This window comes from Hakea prostrata, chromosome 4 (genome assembly GCF_041222555.1).
Source record: "Hakea prostrata isolate BN-2017 chromosome 4, UWA_Hpros_2, whole genome shotgun sequence".
Classification (NCBI taxonomy): domain Eukaryota; kingdom Viridiplantae; phylum Streptophyta; class Magnoliopsida; order Proteales; family Proteaceae; genus Hakea; species Hakea prostrata.
Window position 1 is genome coordinate 54,166,186 of NC_142603.1, and position 24,156 is coordinate 54,190,341.

At 37.4% G+C, this 24,156-nt stretch overlaps 1 protein-coding gene and 2 long non-coding RNA genes across 11 annotated transcripts in view; all 3 read right to left on the bottom strand.

Moving 5' to 3' along the window:
* LOC149019665 (uncharacterized) overlaps positions 1 to 4,787 on the bottom strand; it is a 28,403-nt gene extending 23,616 nt beyond the window's left edge. For all 8 annotated transcript variants that reach the window (XR_016173111.1, XR_016173110.1, XR_016173112.1 and 5 more), the window contains exons 1-3: positions 4,247 to 4,787; positions 4,123 to 4,168; positions 2,836 to 2,899 (exon numbers count right to left, since the gene is read on the bottom strand). Coding sequence is in view for 1 of the 8 variants with exons in the window: in XM_089153635.1 (XP_089009761.1) it covers positions 2,836 to 2,899; positions 4,123 to 4,168; positions 4,247 to 4,249 (113 nt within the window). In the remaining 7 variants the exon portion in view is untranslated. The remainder of the gene's footprint in view (positions 1 to 2,835; positions 2,900 to 4,122; positions 4,169 to 4,246) is intronic.
* A 5,627-nt stretch (positions 4,788 to 10,414) lies between these two features.
* Positions 10,415 to 15,226, bottom strand: LOC149019666 (uncharacterized). Of its 2 annotated transcripts, XR_016173114.1 has the most exons (5): positions 13,421 to 15,226; positions 13,240 to 13,330; positions 12,830 to 13,145; positions 12,692 to 12,756; positions 10,415 to 10,503 (listed from the first exon to the last, which is right to left on the bottom strand). It is a non-coding gene; the product is annotated as an uncharacterized LOC149019666 (long non-coding RNA). The 2 variants fall into 2 exon arrangements; XR_016173113.1 differs by having other exon boundaries at positions 13,240 to 15,226.
* Positions 15,227 to 17,742: 2,516 nt separating this feature from the next.
* Positions 17,743 to 24,156, bottom strand: part of LOC149019667 (uncharacterized) — a 39,268-nt gene continuing 32,854 nt past the window's right edge. Inside the window, exon 4 of the long non-coding RNA XR_016173117.1 lies at positions 17,743 to 22,786. This is a non-coding gene — a long non-coding RNA (uncharacterized LOC149019667). The remainder of the gene's footprint in view (positions 22,787 to 24,156) is intronic.

Below are 24,156 nucleotides of genomic sequence, written 5' to 3' on the forward strand. Positions count from 1 at the left end.
ACATAGGCAGCTGTTGATTCACCTGGATTTACAAAAGAATATTTTTATTGAAAAACGTTAGAATGTAAAACCGAGATGTTGCAGAAGAAGAAGCTCGACACTGAGCTTGTGATTCACCTCAACGATGGAGCTCAAGGATGAGGTTCCGTGACAAATGTTGATTTTGAAGAAGAAGAAGAAGCTCAACCTGCAAGTGAACTTGTGATACAGTAGCAAGAACTCAACGATGGAGCTGAACCAAAACTTCACCAAAACAGAGGCAACGTTTCGTAGAAATGGGAAGAAGAAGATAACACTGAAGAATGGAAGCCAAATTGTAGCTCAACTCTCGCGATGGAGCTCAAGGATAAGGTTCGCGTGACAAATGTTGATTTTGAAAAAGAAGAAGCTCAACCTACAAGTGAACTTGCGATGCGGTAGCAGGAGCTGAAAGATCGAACTAAACCAAAACTTCACCAAAACAGAGGCAACCAAAACTTCATTTTGTAGAAATGGGAAGAAGAAGATAACACTAAAGAATGGAAGCCAATAATAGCTCAACACAATGGAGCTCGGCGACGGAAGAGGACTCTGCGAGAAGGAGAACCCTAGCACCTGGATTTCACGATTATGGGTGATTCCATTGAATCGCCCATATTTAATTGTGGGTTTGATTTGGGTGAGTCTGTTTGGAAACCACCTCTTCCAATGGATTCCGATTTTTAGTGTAAAATGTGGATTCCAGGTGATTCATGGAATCACCTGGATTCCAACTCAACATGTGAACCAAACGCTCCTTTTTATCTAATATCATGAATCCCTGGAATCTGATTCCACGGAAACGTGGAACCAAACGCCACCTAAAGAACTTCTAAAATTTACATTAAATACAATGAAAAATAGAATTCTTACTTGATGTTTTTCATCACCCCATATCTTAAACATTATTTCCAATCTTCCTTGGGCATACATTGTAAATCAATGTTTGCCCAACGCTCTGAATCTGTTTCATAACAAGTATAATAGTCGGCTTTCAATTGTGACTTGTAATCTCTGCAACAATTACAGAGCTTTTCAAAAATCCAACTCTTACTAGAGTCATCTATATTAAATTTTTCCTGCAATAATATGGCATCAATACAAAAAGCTAGTTAGGATAAGTTTATTATTATGCACATAATCCATACAAACTAATGGTTTTCTAAAAAGAATATTTTTACTTTAGCATATGCATCTTCTTTATATGATTCTAGTAGTAACCGCCAACTAGGGTACGTGACAAGTAACAAAGAAGTATTTTCAGATACCAAACCAATCCATGTGGATAACTTCTTTGTACTTCCATTGCAACCTTGCCCAAACTGATTAACGTCAATATGGATTTTCTCCCCAACTGGTAAAGTTTTGAATGTCAAGAACCAATGTTCTCCCTCTCTTACCCTCTTCCCCTACTAACTGTAAAAGTTATAACACAAGAAAAAAATATATACATACTTGATATGAAATTTAAATAGTAATGATGTAATGACAAACTTGGACCACTAAGTCACTTTGCTCTTGACTCATTTTTCAACCTTTGTAGCTTATTCGTTAATAGAAGCAAAAAAACAACTTGTACCCACCTACAACCAAAATATCTGAATAAAAAAATTAAGATGCAGGAACAAGAAAGCAAAGAGAAGAAACATAATTTTTTCTCACATAAGCAATATCCTTACACAAAAATTTTACAGGGTTTTATCTACATTCGAAAGTAGGAACCAATCATTCATACAATTAAACCCAAGCCTTTATAGTGACACAGCTTTCTATCAGCAAAGCAACAACCAAATTAGGAAACTACAGTAGCATGCATTGAAAACATAAAAGAGTGTTTTTCTTTTTTTTTCCTTTCAGGTAAACATAAAAACCAGCTTCTATGATTCAATTTTCATTCAGACCTTCAACATTTAGTTGTTCGTGGGACAGTTGTAATTCGTCTGAAATTTAAAATCGTGATTGCAGGCCAAATAAAGATGGCCTGATAAGGATCAAAACACCAGCTAGCTCAATGCAGGAAGTGCTCTGATGTAAAAATAGAGCTTGATTTTGGTATCACTTTTCCCTTCAGGTGCAGCAAGTGCTCTGATGCTTGTGGTTTATTCACTGCGTCCCCAAAGCATAAATCTTCTTTACTTTTCTCTTTCAAATTTTTTTTTTGGGCAATTTCTCGTTCAAGTTTAAAATGCAGAGATCCAATGTCCAGCTTTGCAGTTTTATGTTCCTAACCTGAGGGTTAAACTACAAAGTACATACAGGCCAAATAGCCAAATCATACAGTAAAGCACACTCTAACTACAAACGAGAAAAGCAAATTGGAATTGCAGTGGGAAGCAACAGAAAGGATTGCAAAAACTGTGGAACTTGAATTCATTCTGCTCATTTAATTTTGTTTCCAGTTCCAAACGTCACCATAACATGATACAATTTCTAAAGAAAACTCTACCTGAATCCAAGAGAAAATACATATCAAGGAAACAAGGGAAAATGAAAACAATGATAAATAAATGCACCCATAATTTAATAACCACCAGATCAAGCTTGCCTAAGATGAAAGGAAGCACAGAGATACAAATGAAAGGGAAGGGAAAACTTCCTAGGATATACTAGGTAAAAAAAATTATACGAAAAAAAATTAAGAAACCAATCAGCAATTGATAAACAAATTTTAGAAGGATATAGAGATGGAAACCCCAAATTTTAGAAGTAAAATCAAGACTAAAATTAATGAGATCAATATGTATGATAAACAATCCTTCATAAATGAAAATCATAAATAAACCTATTAAGCAAATTAAGAAATACAAAGGTACTTACGATAATAAATTGCCGATCCTACCCACTCCAAAAGAACACTGACAAGAATGAGTTTGCTTGTTTTCTGGAATAATATGATTAGTGTCAGCAGCATCAAAAAAATGGATAACAACAAATGTTAACACTTGAATTTCTTCTGCTAGTGGCATTCCTATGTTCAATTTCTTCAAAGTTCACCAAATTGCAAAGTCACCTCAAGGAGAACCCAAAAAAGGAGAGGAACCAAAGACAAGATAAAATGAAAACACTTATCAAACCATTGATATTGAATTGCTTACGCCATATTCTACTTTCGGGTTGTCAACAGTGCTAGCATAACTTCAAGTGCATATGCACGTAACTTTTCTTGCTTTCTTTTTTTAAGTAAATTAATTTTTTAAACATTCTCAAATTGAGGAAGAAACTTTTCTGAAAAAATTTGGTTTGGGTCTAATATATTAAACAAAATTTGGTTTTTTCCCTTCTATAATGCCATTACAGAATTTCCAATTTATTACATTGAGTAAAATTAAGCTTTTCTTTTGTTTAAAGGTTTTCATAGTTTTCATAATATATCATGTGAAAATAGGTTTTATTTTGTGAAGGGGGAAGAGAGAGAGAGTTGGGATGGAACATGGAAAACAGAGTTTATTTAGAGAGAGGTGTGGCTGAAATCTTACTAACATTTCCAGCCTCTTCAATTTGCAAAGAAAGATCAGTGAGAAAGACGGAGAGAGGAGAACAAAGAATCTTATGCGGCAAAAGAACTTTGAAAGACGTAAATAGATAGGGTCAAAAGACTCAAAACTAGACATGATAAAAATCCTGAATCCAGCATCCTTAGGATTAAAGGCTCCCCAGACAAGGAGTCAATTGTAGCTAAGGTAGGTCAAGTGATTTTAGAAGACATTATCCAGTATTGTGTCATCCTGCTCTAATGTATTTTGGATATTTTAAACCTTATCTGTAACGTTAAGAGTCTTAGATTTTTTTTTTGGGGGTGATGGAATCTATGTAAGTAAACGAAAAGTCAACCCAAAATAAAAAAATAAAAATAGAAGAAGAAGAATAAGAAGTAAACGAAAAGGGCAGCTGGACAGATGAATAATGTTATCTACAATGTGAAGTGTCATAAAACTTAACAATACTGTTTAGAGGGGGGCTGAAATCTGACTAACTTCTCCAGCCTGCATTAATGGAAAAGTAAAGAACCAACACGGTTCATGCATTTTATAATGTACTGACTGCGAACCGAAGGAAAAAATTATGGAGAAACATGAAATAATTGAACTGATGGAAGATACTAACCTGGTGGACGATCGAGGTTGCTTAACTGAATTGGGAAATTAGAACCCTAAAAATTAAGGAAGTATGGATTAGAGAAGAAGAACAAAATATGGCAGAGCTGATGGAGGAATTGGAATCTTCGTACCATTTTCGCTTCGGAACCACGATTCAAAGAACGTAGTATACTTCTTTGACTAAAATGACTGTAAAAGGTGCAATGGCCTCGCCAATGACGTTAACAGCAGGATCTTTTCCACTTCTTGCCGTTAAAAATCTGAGCTTGGTTTTTGAGGAATAGAACATTATCCCACCAACCGAAGATGAAATCCAGCAACACAACCTCAAAACTGCCGAAAATCCCGATCAATCTTCAACAGTGATCTTCCGGGTGAGGAAGAAAGGGCAAAAACATGCGCCTGAGATTCGAGGAGGAAGACGATTCAAGATACGACCTATTTCAGCGACGGGCTCGCTAAGTAGTCGCAAAACCCTAATCTTGTTTTTTTTTTTCATTTACCCTCCGATAAAGTCGTTTTTTCTGTTGTATCCTTTCTAATGAATTTTTAACCAAACCGATAAAATGGCAGGTCCACTTTAATCAAACCAGATCTCATCAGATTGATTTTTGTTTTAGACTAGCAAAATTAAACTCTACATGCATATGCACGTAGGTTTCTTGTTTTTCTTTTCTTTTTTTTTTTTTCTTACTTATCAAAAAAGGTTCTTGTTTTCTTTTTCTTCAAGAAAATTGTGATCATATGGTTATGAGATTCAAGGTGTAATACTTTCATTTATTTTAAGAAAAAAAAATTTATATTCTTCATTTGAGTTTCTTTAGGTCGCGTTTGGTTCCACAATTCCTTGGAATCCACTTTAGAATCATGATTCTGTAGAATTAAGTTCTATAGAATTATATTCGTAAAAAAAAAAAAAAACTATTTGATTCTCCTGATTCTAATAAGTAAATGTGTCTGAAAAACTATTTGGTTAACCTGATTCTGACAAGTGATTTTTCAAAAAGGATGGTGAGGGCGATGGTCGCCAGCAGGAGAGGGTTGGGTGGTTTCCGGCCATAGCAATTGGGTGAAGTGTAGGTAGAAAATGGGTAAAGGGCCCACCTTAGGGTTGACTGTAAGAGAATTAAAATGGGGGTAGATTGATCATTTTAAATGTTTTAAATAAAAGTAAGGGCATTTGGGCAATTTCATAATTTATTTTAATAGTAGGGTTGATTGCGAGTAACTTGTAATTTACACGTGAGTGCCATGTAATTTATGAGGCAATAGTGGGTGGTCAATAGTTTTACCCCAAATATAGAGGGTGCTGTGTAATTTGCTCTAGAGTAAATTAAAAAACATGGCCTTTTGATATGATTTTATAAGGAGTTGTCCTTGAGTGTAAATCAGAGAATATGGCATTTCCGGCCTTAAAATGGGGAGAGTAATTAGTTGAGAATATCCAGTAGAAACAACTGCAGATGATGGTTCAGAAAGCAGGTCTATTTTTGCACTCAATTCATAAGAGTAGTGTAGCAATAGAAGCAGTGTTGGCTTGGTTCCTCCTGCATTGAGACGTCAAGTATGACCTTTGATCTCCTGCATCAAATACCCTTCTCGAATGTGTTCCTTGAAAGGCCAACTTTTGGACGGGTCTACCCATTTATGATTGTCATTCTTCTAATTACACACTCGAGTAAATCCAGATTCAATGACTAGGGACTGAAGCCATAGGGAGAAGTGCATTAATATTAGAGCAAATTGCACTGGCACCCCAAATTAGAGACCTTAAAGCACTGACACCCCACTTTATGTTTAAAAAACACAAAACCCCTAAATTGGATTTTTATTGGATATATTTATCCAATTTTATCATTGAAAACAGTTAAGTCAATGTTTATTTTGTTTCAATTCCAAAAATATCCCTATAATTAACAGTATTTAGACTGTTTTTAGTGATAAATTGGACAAATATATCCAATAAAAAATCAAATTTGGGGTCTTTGTGTTTTTTAAACATAATGTGGGGTGTCAGTGCTTTAAGGCTTCCATTTTGGAGTGTCAATGCAATTTGCTCTTAATATTATGAAACACCAAGTCAGAATTGGAACCAGAATTCAATATTGGGGGCACCGAAGAATAGAAGTCCAGATTGGGAAAGCACAAACGCTTTTTCGTCACAACTGTTGCACTCCCTTATTTTGAGACTTCAAAACTTGTCATTAGTGGTTCTTCTAGCTGTGTTTGCATACCCAATGGAGTAGTAGGTGGGGGTATTTTTCCTATTGGCTGACACCAACAAAAAAAGGAGCATCCATTAGGGAAAGTAACACACCCTTGATACAACCTCTCAAGATTCTTGCATGTCTTAAAGCTAATCCTGACTGCTGCCAGTTGCTCACAATTGCGTATGGTGTTCTTAAATCTCAGGTAAAAAGTTCTCGCCTCGTTAACACTAGATGTTGACATCTTGAAATGGGAGGACAGGGTGAACACAAGTAAAGGAATATTTAATAAAATGTGCAACACATGATTAGAGAAGTGATGCTTTGAAAATCAAACAGATCTGCTTTCATTATTCCTGAGGTAGAGTGACAATGACATAAATTTGCAGCAAAACACAACCAAGCATAAAGCCAAGAGCTTGAAATGAATCAGTTCAAAAACCTCAGAGGAAAATGTTCACTTGCTAACTTAATCGGCTCACAATCCAATCACTCCGAAATTGGAAACAAACCTACGATTGAAACTCATGTTTTTAATTTACTAATAGTGCTGGAAACATATCAGACCCAGGCTTATCATGATTTGATCAAGGTGGCATTCATCCAAGATCTGAATTTAATGAAAGATGCATCAGTTCCATATTTCTAGATCTGAATATTTAGAGCAAGAATGCAGTTTCTGACTTATAAAGAAAATTTAAATGCACTCAATTTTGGATCAAATTGAGAAAAACTAATGAATTGGCAAGAAATGAAACAATAATAAAATTAAAAATATATCACAGAAGAAGATGATAGTGACATGTCAAGAATTAGCTAACAACCATTCATGCTGATGATTCCAGGAAAGATTAAACATCAATTCACACCCCCTTCGAATTGGTGCAAGTGAGCAAACAACAAAACAAGCCAGCCAAACAGGTTCATTAGAATTCAGTTGGAGTATGAAGGGATCTGCTGTCTTACTTCAGGTTCCTTAGTAAGGTCAACCTGCTGTCTTACTTCAGGTGTATGCATAAGTGAACTGTTTTAATGCTCATAACAGTTATATGAATCAGCAATTAGAAAAGCATAAAGTACATGAGGTGTTCTTTGAAATTGTATAATTTAATCTGAACTGATTAGTTATAGAAAATGAAAAATAGTAATACATGGAAGATGTTCAGTAATAACCATATGATAAACTATACTCCCAGCAGCTTATCATATTGAAACCATGGTTCAAAAATTTGATTTAATTTTGGGTGTCGGTGGTCAGCGAAATATTGCCGACATTTACAAGAATTAAATTTAAATATTATGGGTCCCGTCATGGAACCACACACTCCTTGATGGATATTTTAATATTTTTCCAAAACTACGCATGATTCTTCTTGATTTTTCTCCCAACACAAAAGCAGAGATGTCACATCACTTTAAGACTTCTCTCTCTCTCTCTTTCTTTCTCACGAGTCATGCCCTTACTTTTCTAGTTTTCTACAATCGCCATTGATGAATAGATGAAGCTTAACCATCAAAGAAAAAAAGTCGATTTCAAGTAGAGACTTAAAAGAGGTTTGTTTCGTTGATCGCAGGAGATTTTTGCAAATAGAAGCATAAAGAGATAGAGAAGGGGTTTGTTGTTCGCTGGAGATGATTTTGCAGAGAGAGGAAGAGGGAGAAACAGTGGTGGGTTGTAGCGGTGACGGACGTGGCTTGTCTTTGAGTGTGGTTTGAGGTGCTTCCTCTGTTTTTTGGCAATTCTTATTCTCAATCCTTTGATCTACGTTTCACAAAAGAAGCAACAACAGAGTTAATGGAAGTAGCAGAACAAGTGAAAAAATTCGCCGGAAAATGCAGAGAAACGGTGCCTTTTGCCGATATTTCGCCAATTCAGCGAACTCAGTCGATTTGTCGACAAATTTCCGGCGACTTTTGGTATATTTCTTATCGCAGGTGGGGTTCGTATCGGTCTTGAGCGACACACTGAATTTTCGCCGATATTTCACGATTTATCGGCGATGTATTATTCCGTGATTGAAACATGGTGAGACATGTGAAAGAATTCAGATGCACTCAGCTTTCAACTCTAAAGATTTCTCTTGGTTTTCAGATTTCTGTTAGATATAAGCATATGTATCCAACTAGGAACACTATGAGGTACCTCCATCAAATTTCATGAGAGATCATGCAAAAAAAACCAGCGATTAGATCTTCTTTCACATACAAATACAACAATGAGGCAGAGTGAATCTCGCCCCACATTGCCAACATCCAAAGAAAAAATAATCAAGTTAATATCACATACAGCAACACACCAAGGGTGGAAAATCTGTTTGTTTCCAACCATTTTCAAAGACTTGTATATTGAGGAAGGAATTAGTAGAAAGTACCCTGAAGGAGAAACACAAGAACAAGCATGGAAGCTACTGTTTTGGTGCATACATCAATACCCAGGTTAATTTGGGGTTGTTTGGCAATGATTCTATGTCAAATTTTTCAATTCGGCATATAATGCAGTTTTTATGCTTCTATGCTGAATTGGGCAAATTTGACATAGAATCTGTACTGAAATCTTGTATGGTTGAGCACAGATCTTGTACTGTAGGTTGCAATGTAGTATTAAGAATTATCACTTCCTCACCTGTAACATGTATACCTCCAAAAATTTACACAAACCTTCTCACTTAGGAAGGCCGTGCCTCCTAAACTTAGCATGACCTGAATTATTATGTCGTAAACATTGCACAAAGTAGTATATAAGTCTATGATTCATATTCTATTGTTTCAAATAAAATACTAATACCACAAACAAACAAACAAACAAACAAACAAACAATTAAACAAATAAAATAATAAACATAGCCGAAATTACCTTGATGTGAAATGATTTATCATCAATAGTGGCAGTTATGTTGATAGCATTCGACCCAAATCTTGTAGTTTCCAGTAATTTCCTGAAACTGACATATTGTTGCCTTAACTTGTTGAACTTGTTTGTCAGCTTTTCATGTCATAATTGATATTTGACCTAGTTCTAAATTTCTCCAAATGTTTTTCTAGCTTATCTTATTGAATGTAGATGTTGTTTTGCTGGAAGCCCTAACTTCTTTAACCATTATTTCTATAAAATGTTTGGTATTCTCTTGGCTCCAACTGGCAATTTGAGTGTTAACATTGACATTTTCGAGAAGCTACTAATTCATACAAATAATGATGATTCAACCATACAATTTAATAATAATAAAATAAAATAAACCCAAATAGTACTAACAAATATAAAGACATCCAAATAAATAATTCACTACAAGAAAATGGTCTTATGGAGGTGCTTTATAAATGCTGCGGGAAGCCTACAAATGCCGCTGTAAACAATTACTAGCGTTTGCTAAAAACTGGAAAAAAAGCAGGCACAAGCAATGTCGTATTACAACCGCGGCACAATCAACAAATGCCGGTGATGGGGACTTATGACATCAATTTTCAAGAAAACACCATTATATATCTTCACATTGCCTTTGATTATTAAAAACACTGTCATATGTCTTCATATTGCCAGTTTTTTCAAAAACACCATTATATGTTTTTTCATTGACGGCGTTTTAGAATCCTTTAATTGCCGGCGTTTTCTCAAAACACCACCATATATTGTGGTTGATGTGTTTTTTTCACGACGTTTTGAAAACTCCATTGTAAAAGTTCGAATATATAATATTCAACGGCACTTGTTAAATGTCGTTATATTCTATGACTTATGCCGCCAAATTTTGTTTTTTAATTATTAATTCTCATAAACACTTCTGCCACCAAAACCATCTCCCATTGGATTACCTAATAAAAGAAAGATCATTATAATTAGTCCTATCCCTCCATCCAATCAAAAAAAACAAGTGGTAGTTTCTAGGATTTACCAAAATGTGGGGATAAGCCTAGAGAAAGAAGTATCAAATAGAAACCTAATACAATGAATGAGAGAGACAAAGAGGAAACAAATCAACAAAAACACTAGTAGGAAAACCCTCCACTTAAGTGTTGCATTGGATAGCTCATTATATACAAGTGTTTTTCCACTAATGTGTTGCACTAGATAGCTCATTATTTTCATTACACAAATTCTAAATATCATTACAGTAGATCAACACAACAAACCCTTCGAGTTGACCTTCCCAATTGCTCTTCCAGTTCATCTTCTTCTCCAAGTCCTAATTATTGAAGTCATGAAGAAAATTAATCAGTGCAAATGGGATGTTCATGTTACATACAAAGAAGAATGAAAATATACTAAACTGAGTTATAGGGTCTTTGATATAATTATAGCAAACAAATAAAAGTACTATTATTAGAGATCTTTAACATCTTGACAAATAACATTCCTGAAAAAATCTGATTCTTGGAGTGGTATCTCATCCAAGTAAATTTCAGGCACAAGTGTAAAAATCAAAACCTGCAAATAGGCTCTGCCCCAACCGGTCCATCTGTCTGTACTCCTGTATTGGAAGTGTATGTACTATCCTACAGTAGTCTAGTTCTCACTTGAAGTTGTGTACAATTCATCTTGCTCTTATTTGAAGCTCCCTAATGGCAAGTCTTCATTTTTTCCTTCACATTTACTAGGTCCTCTTGGCCCATATGTTGTCCATGTTATACACAGATACAAGTATTATGCAGTCTTCCGTGCGGAAATTTTGTTGGAACCTTATTAATTTTCACATGCTCTTCTTAGGGGTCTTACAGTCAGTTGATTTTGTTTCAGATCTGCAATGGATGGAGAATGTGGTTTCTTGGCTGCTAATCTCTATGCAAAGAGTGTGTTTGGGGAGGATGCATTGGTTAATATCAGCGTGGAGAAACAAGCAGATGGGAATTTTTTTTTTTTTTTTTTGGGGGGGGGGGGGGGGGTACATAAGGATAAGAAGCCAAACCCAGGGAATTGCCCTGAGTGTTGGTGACAAGATCATTCTCAACCAGAAGGGAGGCAGTTGACCTGCAAAAGTTCCCCTATACTACTCTCAAGTCACTTTGACCTCTCATTTTCAGGCATTTGTATTGGAAATTTTTGGTTCCAAAATAGTAAATATAAGTAACTCCTGCCTTTTCTTGTTTTCCTTGCACATAGAGAATGATCAATACAAGAGTACTAAATCTGAGTATTTTGCCAGGAGATGATAATGTCATCATTTTGAGATTCATAGCCTGGGTAAACTTCTGGTGCTCTGTTGTAATTATCCATTCTACCTATGTCAGTATGTTACTGGTTCTTGGTCCTAATTCTGATTTTAGTTCAGTTATTCTATGGCTTACTGAGGTGGTTGTGTTACAGTTCCTATCTAGGCTACTGCAATGTCAAGAGTCCAACCAAATCTCAACGGAACATACATTACTACTAAATTCATATAAATGAAGATTTAACCTGATAAAAAGAGCATTTTGTTTCCACATTCCACATTTAAAGGTGCTATTTCCTAAACATAAATAAAAAAGAAAGAAAGAAGGTAGTTAGAAATACATTAATCACTCATTAATCCATATTATTAAGTTTGTGACAATGAACTAAGCAAAAGTGTGGAAACTGAGGGAGGTTATCGTATAAGAGTCAACTCTATTTCTTAATCAATTTGTGACTTCAAGAAAAAGATCCAGACCTAACCAAGTAACTGTACAAATCTTGATTCTTTGCTACATGTGCAGAGATCCTGAGAATATTTATTGTTTGCACAAGGATCAACCAACTTATCCATTTCATATTTGGAATAATGGATCATGGTGAGACTCAAATGACCAAGGTTCCCATTGGTTCAACCGGAAAAGGTTATCATGAATCATGTGTCTGGGTTTGTCTTCTCCAAAAGGGTCCAACTACTTAATCCGAACAGATATTTAATTGGAATGGTGCATGTATGGATTAAGAAGAGAGGCTCATCTGAAGGTTCCCAGAATCCCAGTTTCCACTGGGTAGGTTTCCACAGGCTCAATCAGTCACTAGTAAAGTACCCATTGGCTTATGGTTTGCAGTAACTAAGCCAGTTATCCAGTTTTTTTCTTTTTTCTTTTTTCTTTTTCTGGGTGAAAGAGCCAATTATCCATTTTGTATGTGGGAAAGTGGGTCAAGGTGAGACTCATAGGAAGGTTCCCACTGATAGCATCTATATAACTAAAGTCATATGGTTTCTCATTTATTTTGAAAGACAAATAGAGTATTCGGTTCCTCTTTTTGGCCGAAATCTCCAATGAGTCTTCATGAATGATAACTAACAATAGAGTATTAACTTTAAACATAACTAACAATAACAAAACAATGGTTCTATCTTTACCATATGCATGCCATACTATAGTGCATATGCAAATAATCAAACAAAAACAAAAGAGTATCATAAGGCAGATGCAAATAACCTTCAAATTTCTGTGGATTTCGCAGTCCAACTCTAGCAAAGGACCTCAACAGCTTCCATTATCAGCTGTACAAATAAAATGTCAATAATTCATAACGAAAATAAAACAATAAAATTCATAAAGACATTTTACACTTACATAAGTAAGTTGAACTTTGTGACCAAACCTATGCATTAGAAGTTGAGTTAAATGGGTCCTTTCAAGCCGAAGTTGACTAACTACTTTTTTCTCCTCCACTAATTCATGTTTGATGTATTTGATCTCATTCGTCAACTCTTCAATTTTTGACTTTGTTCTCTATCCAATCACATCTCACTATCTTTCTGAGTGAGGTGATGACTAGTAAGTGTAACTCTTGCACCTGCACCACGAACCCGCCCTGGACGTTCCTTCCCAATGACTACCTCAAAAGCAGTCTCTGTAGTTGTTTCTCTAATTCATTATCAAGTTTTTCCTATAAACAAATGTAAAATAAGTTAGTCTATAACATGATAAAAAATATTAGGTATTCTCTATAAACTATTTTTAATCGAAACAAAAGATCTTACCACAATCTCTCTGGCAGCCGAATTTATGAAGCTACCATCTTTTCTTGGGTGAGTTCTCTTATAAAATTTAACTTTTGTAACATCCTCAACTCTAAACAACCAAACATGACAACTAGGGAAAATGAATTCACATCTATTGATGATATTACTGAATTTCACAAGATGTGCATAAGAAACTTACCATCTCATATGCAACATGTGCAAAACTCTACTGACCAGTTGTAGAAGATATATTCTGTTTTTCTCTGCTGCTTTTATTATTTGCAGATATTTCCTACCATACATCAAACTCATGATTGTCATATATTTTACAAGTAAATGGGTAAAGTAAAACTAGAATTCTAAAATGATAAAAAAATATTAAAATTGCAGGACTGCTTAAAAAATTGTATACCTTTCACTTTTCAGATGTCCTCCTAACTTTGAGGTACTCCTATTGATTTGCTAGAACCTCTATTGGACTAGTAGGACGTGGAGCATCATAAATGTTGAGGTCTTTTTTGTTTCTCTCATTAATTTTACCTTAAAATCCCGCTATGCATGGCCTAATTTTATTAAAAAAATGCGTTGACATTCATCTGACACATTAAATTTATCCTAATAAAGATATATTAGTAGATGTCTAACCCTCATGAATTAATAACATAATAAGATAATAAAGGATGTCATTGTACCTTAAGTCTAGCCCACGTATCTAATTTGTGATGTACTGGAGCCTTTCTCCAATTTGGATAGTTCAATGGTAACTTGATTGGATACCTAGGAAGTATCCCTATGGACGTAGACGTCTCACTATTATTTTTCCCAACCATAGTTGTTGAAGCCTTGTGAAAGCTTTAGAACACTTAGACACCCTAGCAAAGCTTTACCCCAGAGCTAACCCTCAAGCCTTGACTCTTTAGAATGAGTTTGGAATGTGAAATATGGCTTAAAACTCTGAATTTCGTGCGGAGTAAGTGATTGGTCGACTGGGCAGTCGACCAACCAATCGACCAACCAAGGCAGAAAGCCCAAATGCTGTTGGATTTTGGAAATTCTGATTTTTGAGCCTATGATTGATTGTTTGAAAGCTATATTGATGATTTTAAACCTAATTTGAGTTGTCCCAACTTTGGATTCAATTGGACATTAACAAAGCCTCAATTTCCGGTGTTTGATTCCTCTCGATTTTTGCAAAATGGTTAATTTGAGGAATCGCAATGTTGGTACTGACAGTACTAAGAATGAAGACATACTGCGTGAAACCATACCTGATGGTGGCACTGATCAGGAGACTCCACTGACTGGTGAAACGTCTACTCAACCACCTAGTGCTCCGCCGGTAAATAGTTTATGGGATATTGCTAATATCATGGGAAATATTATGCAGCAACAAGCTACGCAGTTTAATCAGATGATGATGGATTTTATGACTCTACATAATGAGACCCGTCTGCTGCTAATGGAAACCCTAATGCCATTGTCACTAATGTAGAAAGGCTAGCAGGAACTCCCCACTCCCGACTGATGGAGAGTTTTCTGAAACTGCAAGTGCCTACTTTTACTGGCGTTACTAAGGACACACTATTTTTGAACAAGTGGTTGTGGGAACTAAAGAAGGCTTTTCGCCACCTGCAGTGCTCTGAAGCTCAAAAGATTCTATTTGCATAACAGAAGTTTCAGCATAAAGCCGATGCTTGGTGGACCTTTACCCGCCCGGTTCTTAAAGAGTTACATGATGGTGTAGTTACTTGGGAAATTTTTAAAGATTCATTTTGCAAGAACTATTTCCCAGAAGCAGTGAAGGATGCTAAAGAAGCCGAGTTCATGGCTTTAGCTCAAGGAACTCTGTCAGTACTTGACTACCAACAGAAATTTGAAGAACTGTTTTTCTTTTCCCCAGAATCTATGACGCCTGATCGTGCGAAGGCAAAGAAATTTTTAAAGGGATTGTGATCTGCAACCAGGGTTTATCATATTGTTCATCCTATTAAAAGCTATGCCCAGATTGTTCGAATGCAAAGAAAACTGGAAGAGACGAGAAATGATAGCGCTCGTGTTCAAAGGCCATGGCAACCAAGGAATCTCGGATTAGTGAATCGTACGGAAAAGAGATTCATTAGACCTACACCCTATCCTACTCTTGCTTTTCAGCCTAGGAGTGTAGGCGAAAATTCAGGATATGCACAAACAGACTACCAATGAGTGTTCCAGTTAATAGGTCAGTGAATGCTAATCCTAGACCGGTAAATCGAAGCCTCCCGTGGCCAGTACCTCTAGTTGCGTCAAGGCAAACCGTTTGCTTTCTCTGTAAGCAGACCGGACATTTCGCTCGAGATTGCCCTAAGAAGACGAGTCAACCGTTTGCCCCTGTGACGAAGAGTACTCCTACTCCTCCGTCTGGAAGAGGTGTTCAGTATAACTGGTACTAAACCGGATGCAAACCATGAAGTTGTGACAGGTACATTACTAGTCGCTTCTATACCTTCTTTTGTACTATTTGATACGGGTGCATTTCATTCATTCATCTCATCTACATTTATTGAAAAGACTGACTTAACACCCAAGGACTTATCTAGCTGTTTAATGATTAGTACACCTACAAAATCTGTCGTGAAACTAGATAAAGTATTAGAAGAATGTCCTGTCTTGGTTTGTGAGAAGGATCTGAAAGCCAACTTAGTTATCCTGGATATGAAGGACTTCGATTTTATCTTGGGAATAGATTGGCTGACAGCCCATAAAGTTGTGGTTCATTGTTCTTCAAAGAATAACTAATAAAATGCTTAAGTTCTAAAATATTACAACCCAAGTGTTAAGTGCAAGCATGGACAAACACGCATAATAATAATACAAACATAAGTCCGAAACATAATGGAACCAAGTGAAGTAACCCAGGGAAACCAAACAAGAGAGCGATGTAGAGCCAAGACCTCTAGCGCTCTAGTAGAGGCGGAGGCTGAGGCATGTATTGGTGAAGGAACCTCTCCCAATGCTCAACCCGAGAGTTGATGTCCCTCATTCCGCGGACCATAAAGTGTTGATTCTATTCTATCCTTCCCATTTGGGCTGAGAGAGAAGCCCACTGAGTTAAGTCAATGGTAGGTGCCGGTGGGGCCCTCCTACGACGGGAAGACCCGCCCTCCTCCAGGTGGCGCTACTCCTGGGGCCTTCCTTCCTCGCCATCGGCGAGCAGAACCGGAGAATAGGGCCCATCCTGAATATCCATTTGTGAGAGAAGCCTTCTCCCAATATTCTCCCCATGTTTGTCCTCAACTCCTCAGTATTGGTGAAATCCACCCCAAAGTACCTAAAAATGCGGGTCAAGAGACGCTCGTACCCAAGGATGGAAACCTCAGGATGTAGCACCCGGTGAATCATGGCACGCTGTATAATGTATGCCAAGTCGATGGGATATCCCACATAAAGTGCAAAGGTGATGAAAGCTTGCATGATGGATATTTCATTTTGATGCCCACCCTTGGGCAAGATGTTGTGGCTTACGATGCGGGATATAAGTCTAGGGGAAGAGAGCATGTACCTACCCCGCCGCACATGATCGCACTCTCGATCGCATAACACCGAGAATATAAGGAACTTCTCGATATAGTGGATGGAGTCGTCCCCACCACTGGGTGGAATCCACCTCATCTCATCAGGAATATACGGTACCCCCAAGATAGTAGCTAGAAATTCGGTATCAAATTCGATAAACGTATCTTGTACCCAAGACTGGACGGAAAGTACGAATGTTAAGTTGCTATAAAAGTACCGATTGAGATCGGGGTAGGCTGGCTCGTCCAAGTCAAGCATGCAGCCCCACCGTAACGCTGCAAATCTCTCCTGGATACGGAACGGAGCAATCAGGAGCGGCTCGACAAACCGCCCATACTTTATGGGTCGGTGTTGAAAGAAGTCATATAATTGCTCGGCCTCTACCGTGCGGAATAAGTCGGGTTGTTGGATTCCCCGACCTCGCCCTCAACCCACACCGAGCCCACCCATGCGTCCTCAACCACCACCTCAATAAGCCATCTGAAATTAAGAAGGAATTTCAAAAATTTAAGTGATATGAACAGTAAATGAATAGTGCGTGACTAGTGTTTTTTCGCAAAAATTAGCAAGTTGACATGGGAAAAAGTGCAGATTTGAGAAAAAAATTATACGAAAGTGAAGAGAATGTCGTGAGTGTTACAGATCTACAAAAATATTTGAAACCCCACAGACAAAAATGCTAGAAATCACCAATATAGCCGAAATCTCACAAAAATGGTATGAGGAGAGAGCTTACCTGTGATTTCGCAGAGGAAATGCTGTTAAATCTTGAGTTCGGACGTCCTACACGGCTAGATCTAGGTGAGAAATATGGAAGATTTCACCCAAAAGTGAGAAAAGTGAGAAAAGGAGTGGAGAGTGTAAAAGTGAAAAAAAAAATGGTTGAAAAGTAACTTTTCTGGGTTGGGCGGTCGTATAAAACGACCCCCCATCCCTTTTGGGAGCGCGCGTGCGGCAACGCAGCAGCGTGTAACGCGCTCGGCAGAAGAAGCCTGGGATATGAACAGGCCGGTCGACCAGCCATCCAACCGACCGACTGACCGGTCCTTCTTGGGTCTCTGGTAAACAAATGTTTACCAGAGACAGAAGATACCCGGTCGGATGGGCGGTCGAACGTGCGATCGGCCCAACCCCCAGGGGCCCCAAAAAAATTTTTGGATCTTTTGGGCTTCTTTTTTATTTATCTATTGGATTTAATGCTTGCTTATGTTTCTAATGCTTTTTTTTTTTTTAATTATATACTAGAGATGGATATTTTAAGCTTGAGCTTTTGTAATTTTGAAAATTATGAAAATTTTTGGTCTTGCCAGGATGGTCAATTTGAGGAACCGAGTCGTTGGAAATGGGAGTGGCTTGGGCCAAACAAGTGGTTCAAGCCATGAAGAAGGGAGTGGAGTTCCTCCACCAAATACTGAGACACCCCTCCTTAAAGGTGGTGGCTTACCCAATGGACCACCTTTGGCCACAACTCAAGATGTGTTCAATATTATGACGAACATGATGTAGCAGCAGCAGACTCAAATCAATGCGCTCATGCAAGGAGTGGTCGCTATAGGGAACGGACCTGCACCTCAAGCTTATGGTGTTGGAACCTCCGCTCAGGGAGGGAATGATGGGACTTTTGGTTTGGTATCTCACAGCAGACTGATGGAGCAATTCCTCAAGCTTCGTGTCCCAGCATTCATGGGGATCACAAAGGATGTCTTGTTCCCAAATAAATGGTTAAGGGAAATGGAGAAAGCCTTCCGTCACTTAAGGTGTGATGAAGAACAGAAGATAGTATGCGCAGAACAAAAGCTTCAACACGAGGTGAATGCATGGTGGAATGACACACAACCTGTCTTAGCAGCGCAGCATCCGGTGATCACTTGGGAAATTTTCAAAGAAGCGTTCTGTCAAAACTATTTCCCTATGTTGGTAAGAGACTCCAAGGAAGCTGAATTCATGGCACTTCAGCAAGGACCTCTCTTTGTTCTCGATTATCAACAGAAGTTTGAGGAGCTCTTCTTCTTTGCTCCGATTTTTATGAGGGTTGATTTGGAGAAAGCCAAGAAATTTTCAAAAGGTTTGAGGCCAACCATCAAAACTTATATGGCCGTACAACCTATCGTGAGTTATGCTCAAGTGGTGCAAGCAGCGAAGAAGATTAAGGAATGTGAAAGAGAGACCTACCATCTGCATAGGAGTCTAGCTAATAAGGGTCCCGTCCTTATATAAACCAGAAATTGGGGAAGGTTTACAAGGCCCTCACTTACTCCACTCCGCAGTTTCAACCTAGAGGAGCAGGGTTTGGTAGAGGAAATAGCGATGCACCTATGAGGCCAGTTGGTACTACTCCACCATCAGGACCTATCTATGCAAATCCACGTCCTGTCAACGGTCTTAGGCTTACAGCTTGGCCCAACCCAGTTCGAGGTCAAGGAGAGCTCATATGCTTCATCTACAAGAAGCCCGGACATATGGCTCGCTTTTGTCCATAGAAAGGAAGTCAGCCTAATACTTTTCTCAGGCCACCTCAGAAAGAGATAGACCAGAGTCATGATGTGGTGACAGGTACACTTCTTATTGCTTCAGTTCCTGCATTTGTATTATTTGACACTAGAGCATCACACTCATTCATTGCATCATCATTTGTGAGGCGTACTTCTTTACCATCTAGTAAATTATATTATGAACTAGTGGTTAGTACACCCACTCAATCTCTAGTAAAACTTGATGAAGTAGTTGGACCTTGTTCTATATATGTTGAAGGAAAAGATTTAGAGGCTCAACTTGTGAAATTGGATATGAAGGACTTTGATGCTATCTTAGGCATCGACTGGCTGAAAGCTCATAAGGCTGTCATCTCATGTTTTGAGAAGAAAGTCCAATTTCATCCAGTTGGTGGCTCTGTTTTTGAATTACAAGGTGATTTGGGAAAGCATTGGGAGAAAACTATAGTGGCGGCACTCCAAGTCAAGGAACTGGTTGGAGGTGCTAAACTATGTTCTCTTATAGAAGATAAGAAGGAAGTGAAGCCCATTGAAGACATTGAAGTAGTAAAGAACTTTAAGGATGTGTTCCCTGATGAATTACCCAGAATACCTCCAAAAAGAGAGTTGGATTTTGCCATTGAACTAGTAACTGGAGCTGCACTTGTGTCCAAAGCTCCATACAGGATGGCACCCATGGAATTGCAAGAACTTCAAGACCAACTAAATGAGTTGCTAGGTAGAGGTTTCATCCACCCTAGTGTATCTCCTTGGGGAGCTCCAGTGTTGTTCATGAAGAAGAAGGATGGAAGCATGAGATTATGGGGTTGTATGGAAACCATTCTGTGCCAAAATTCCCACTTCAGCACAAAATCCATTTTTTATGCTTCTGTGCTGAAGTGGGCAAATTTGGCACAGAATGATTGCCATAATCTTGTATGGTTAGATACGGATGGGCACGTTTCTCTGGCCCATCTTGGCACAGAATCTTGTATGGTCTGTACGACTTCTATGCCAAAATGGACACATTTTTTACAATAAAATATTTAAAAAGATAAATATAAAATACATTAAAAATAACTAAACATGCATGTTCAATTCATACATAGGTGCTTACATAAAATCAAGTGAGATTATAATGTTTTCAAGTGATTAATGGGAGTCTCGCTCTTGCTACCAATTCATTTGCAATTTTCTTCTTTTGCTCTTCCATTTGTCTTGCTTCTAATTGGGTGTTATCAGGGGGAATATCAGGATCCGATATTACTTCTTCAGATATCCAATGCGGGTTTTCAAATTCTTCAAACTTTTTGTCCGCAATTTGCTCATCGCGGATGAAGTTATGAATAGCACAACAAGCAATGACAATTCTAGCTTGAGTACGTAATGTGAACCCGTGACGCATTTTACTCAAAATTGGGAACCTGCTTTTTAAGCATCCAAAAGACCTTTCTATAACATTCTTTCTATGAAGAGTGCCTGTGGTTGAAAAGTTCAATAGCAGTCCTAGGCCCTCGACCTCTCCCCCTGAAATCTCGCAAATGATACCGAGTACTCTTGAATGGTGTCATGAATCCAGATAAAGTCGGGTATACGGGGTCAACCACATAATACTTACCTACGACAATTTAAGATAATAAAAGTTAGTCCCATAAGTTTAAATATGATGAAGGGATAAAAAAATTATCGATGAAGTAGTTGTATTAAATTTACTTGGAGGAGGACGAAGAAAATTTATCACAGGGTCTGTAATCGCTTGTCTAAAAACTTTGCAATCATTTGAAGAACCTTCCCAGCCAGAATAGACAAATGTGAATTTCATGTCAAAGGAACACGCACACATGACATTTTGTGTGGTGATTCCTTTCCTTCCACGATATGGTACTTGTTTTCCAGCCAGTACCATTGCATGCACATGGGTGCCATCAATTGCACCAATACAATCCTAGTGCAATGAACATTCTCAAGCCCATTAATAGAAGTGGTGAGGAGCATAAAGTATGCATTTGGGAGATTGTATTCCAATAATAAAAGCTTGTATCATACCTTAAAGTAAGGAAAATGTTTTGGATTTGTGAGTATCTCTGACGGAATTGCATCAAGGTTAAGAGGCCTTATGTTTTCTCTGCTTAACATCACAAAAGTTTTTAACACTCTCTTTTAACACTCTCTTGAATACTCTTGTGATTGTCTCAGGCGAACGTTGGAAATCTTCGGCCACATCTCTATATTTAAAGTCTCGACCAAGTAATGTCATAAATATACCAAGTTGCTCATTAACACAAATGTACCTAGTATCATCTAACCATCCTCGATGTCGCATCTTCACCTCAAAGTTATAAAACACATGGCATTCCATCTTAAATCTCTCGAAGACACGATCTACGTGTCCGTCTAATATTTCTCTAACACGTTCCGGTCTCGTGAATTTGCTATCTCTTATTGGCTCAAGGACACGGGTAACTTGTGTTTGATCCGTCAGTAGCAATTCCAAACCTAATAACTCGATAAGATCCTCTTCTTCTGAAGAGGAAGAACTTGATATATTATGACGATAGTCCCTGAAAATAATCATATAAACCATGTTCAAATAGAAAGCACAACTATTATCTTCATATTGCATAATCTATTAAAAAGCACACATAATGCATAACATGCAAATCCAAAGTACTATATTCCATACCCTATTTAAAAGCAAACACATGCATACACTGCAAATTCAAAGTAGGAAGGGCCATACCATATTTCAAAATACTTATCATCCATACAATCCATAACTAAAAATGAAAAAAACACACCAAAACATAACTAGAAATATATATATATATATATCCAAACATAATACACACCAATTGCATATAATATTATCCTCAAAAAGCAAATATAAAAAACATAATGCAAACACAAATGGTTAAACTTTGAGTAAGATCATGGGGTGGCTGGGTAGGCTGAAGCAACCGCTTTAGTGTAAGATGTTTGACTTCAGGGGGGGCACATATTATCACTTCTCTAAAAGTTGGATCCGACTTAACATGCAAGATTGCATCGCCTAATGTGTTGAGATCCAAATTCATTGACATCAGAACATCAAAGGTCCTAGCAATGCTGAAGTCATTACTAACAGCGGATGTTGCTGTAGTCTGAGCTAGGTACTTGTCCCGCTTTGCCGAACACATATCTAAGAAGGACTGAACTGCAGTAGAATTGCTTAATCCTGGGCCTGAGCTCTTTCTCTTCCTTCTCTTTGCATTTGGAGTCTTGTCATGTCTTTCAATTAGAGGGACCGGTCCATTGGGTGTTCGAAGCTAATGGGAAGATGACATCTGAGGATTGACATTAGAAAACATATTTATGTTATCTTCATTTGAGCTAGCAACACCCACAAACTCATCATTATCCATGCTCAAGTCCACTGAAGGCTGCAGTGCAGTGTCAGGAGTAATCGCTTCCTCACCAGTAGCATAATTACCTCCAAAAATTTTACACAAGTCTTCCCACTCAGTAAGGCCATGCTTCCTAAACTTAGCCCAACCTGGATTGTCCTGTCATAAACATTGCAAGTCATTGTATATAAGCATACGGTTCATATTCTATTATAAAAAAAAAACATTAATACCATAAAATGTACGAATTATAATAAAATAATATAAACAGTGGCACCATAGCCGAAATTAACTTGATGTGCATTTCCCATAATGACTCATCCTCAACAGTGGCAGTTTTGGAGGCAGGATTCCACCCAAATTCTGATGTTTCCATCAATTTCTTGAAACTAGCATATTGCTACCTTAACTTGTTGAATTTGTTTGTCAACTGCTTCATTTTATAATTGATGTTTGATCTACTTCGAAATTCCTCCAAAATATTTTTCCACCCTACCTTGTTGAATGTGGATGTTGTTCTATTCCCTGCCTTAACCTCCTCAACCATTATCTCAATAAAAAGCTGTGTATTTTGTTGGCTCCAAGTGGCAGTTTGAGTGCTTGATGTTGCCATTTTTGAAACTACTAATCCATACAAATAATGATGATATGTTATACTAGTTAACAACTAGTAAAGGTGCTGACAATGATTCTAACATTTAAAAAAATTACACTAAAGCAGTCATAATATCAATTAATAGTCCATAACAACGTAACAAACTACTACACTGCAAGTGAACCAAATAAGAAAAAAAATACACCACATAATACAACTACTCCTATCATTAAATGTTTAATTAACATTACATCCTTCTCTATGCTCTCCATGTGTTTCATTCCCCTCTTTTAGGACTTCAACAGTTCCCTAACTAGTAGATCATCTTAGCTTCATTCAATCCCATGTGAAGGAGTGGGTGTCCGCACTTCTCCTATTGGTTCACACCATTATTGAAAAAAACTACATCCCCTCGTAAATGATGCACATACTTGATATAACCTATTAGGATGTCGGACTGATGTTGAAATTTTGACTGCAGCTAGGTTCCCACAATTGCAATTTGTATTGTTGAATTTCAAATAAGAACTTTTGACATCATTGACACTGGATGTTGTCATCCTGATACAAAGTTTTTGTGTTTTAAAAATAGACGACAAAGTAAAGTATCCAACTAAACTATAAGTGAGGCATGTTCAAAAAGGATTTGACAACAGTAGATTATTCGTTGTTTTGCTAATTACTAGCTTCCCTACACAAAATATAGAGAAAAAGTGAAAGATAACAATTGCAGATCATATTTCAGGAGTTGCTCTTTGGACTGCCAAAATGAGTATTTAGCTGCATTTTGATTCCAGACTTCAATGATGTGGAAAACCCATTTATGGAATTTCGACAAGCAACTGATCTACCACTTACAAGTTATTTGGTGTACAAAGGTGCTTATTATGCTAAAATAATCTTAATTTCTCATAAAAGAAATAATATATATATA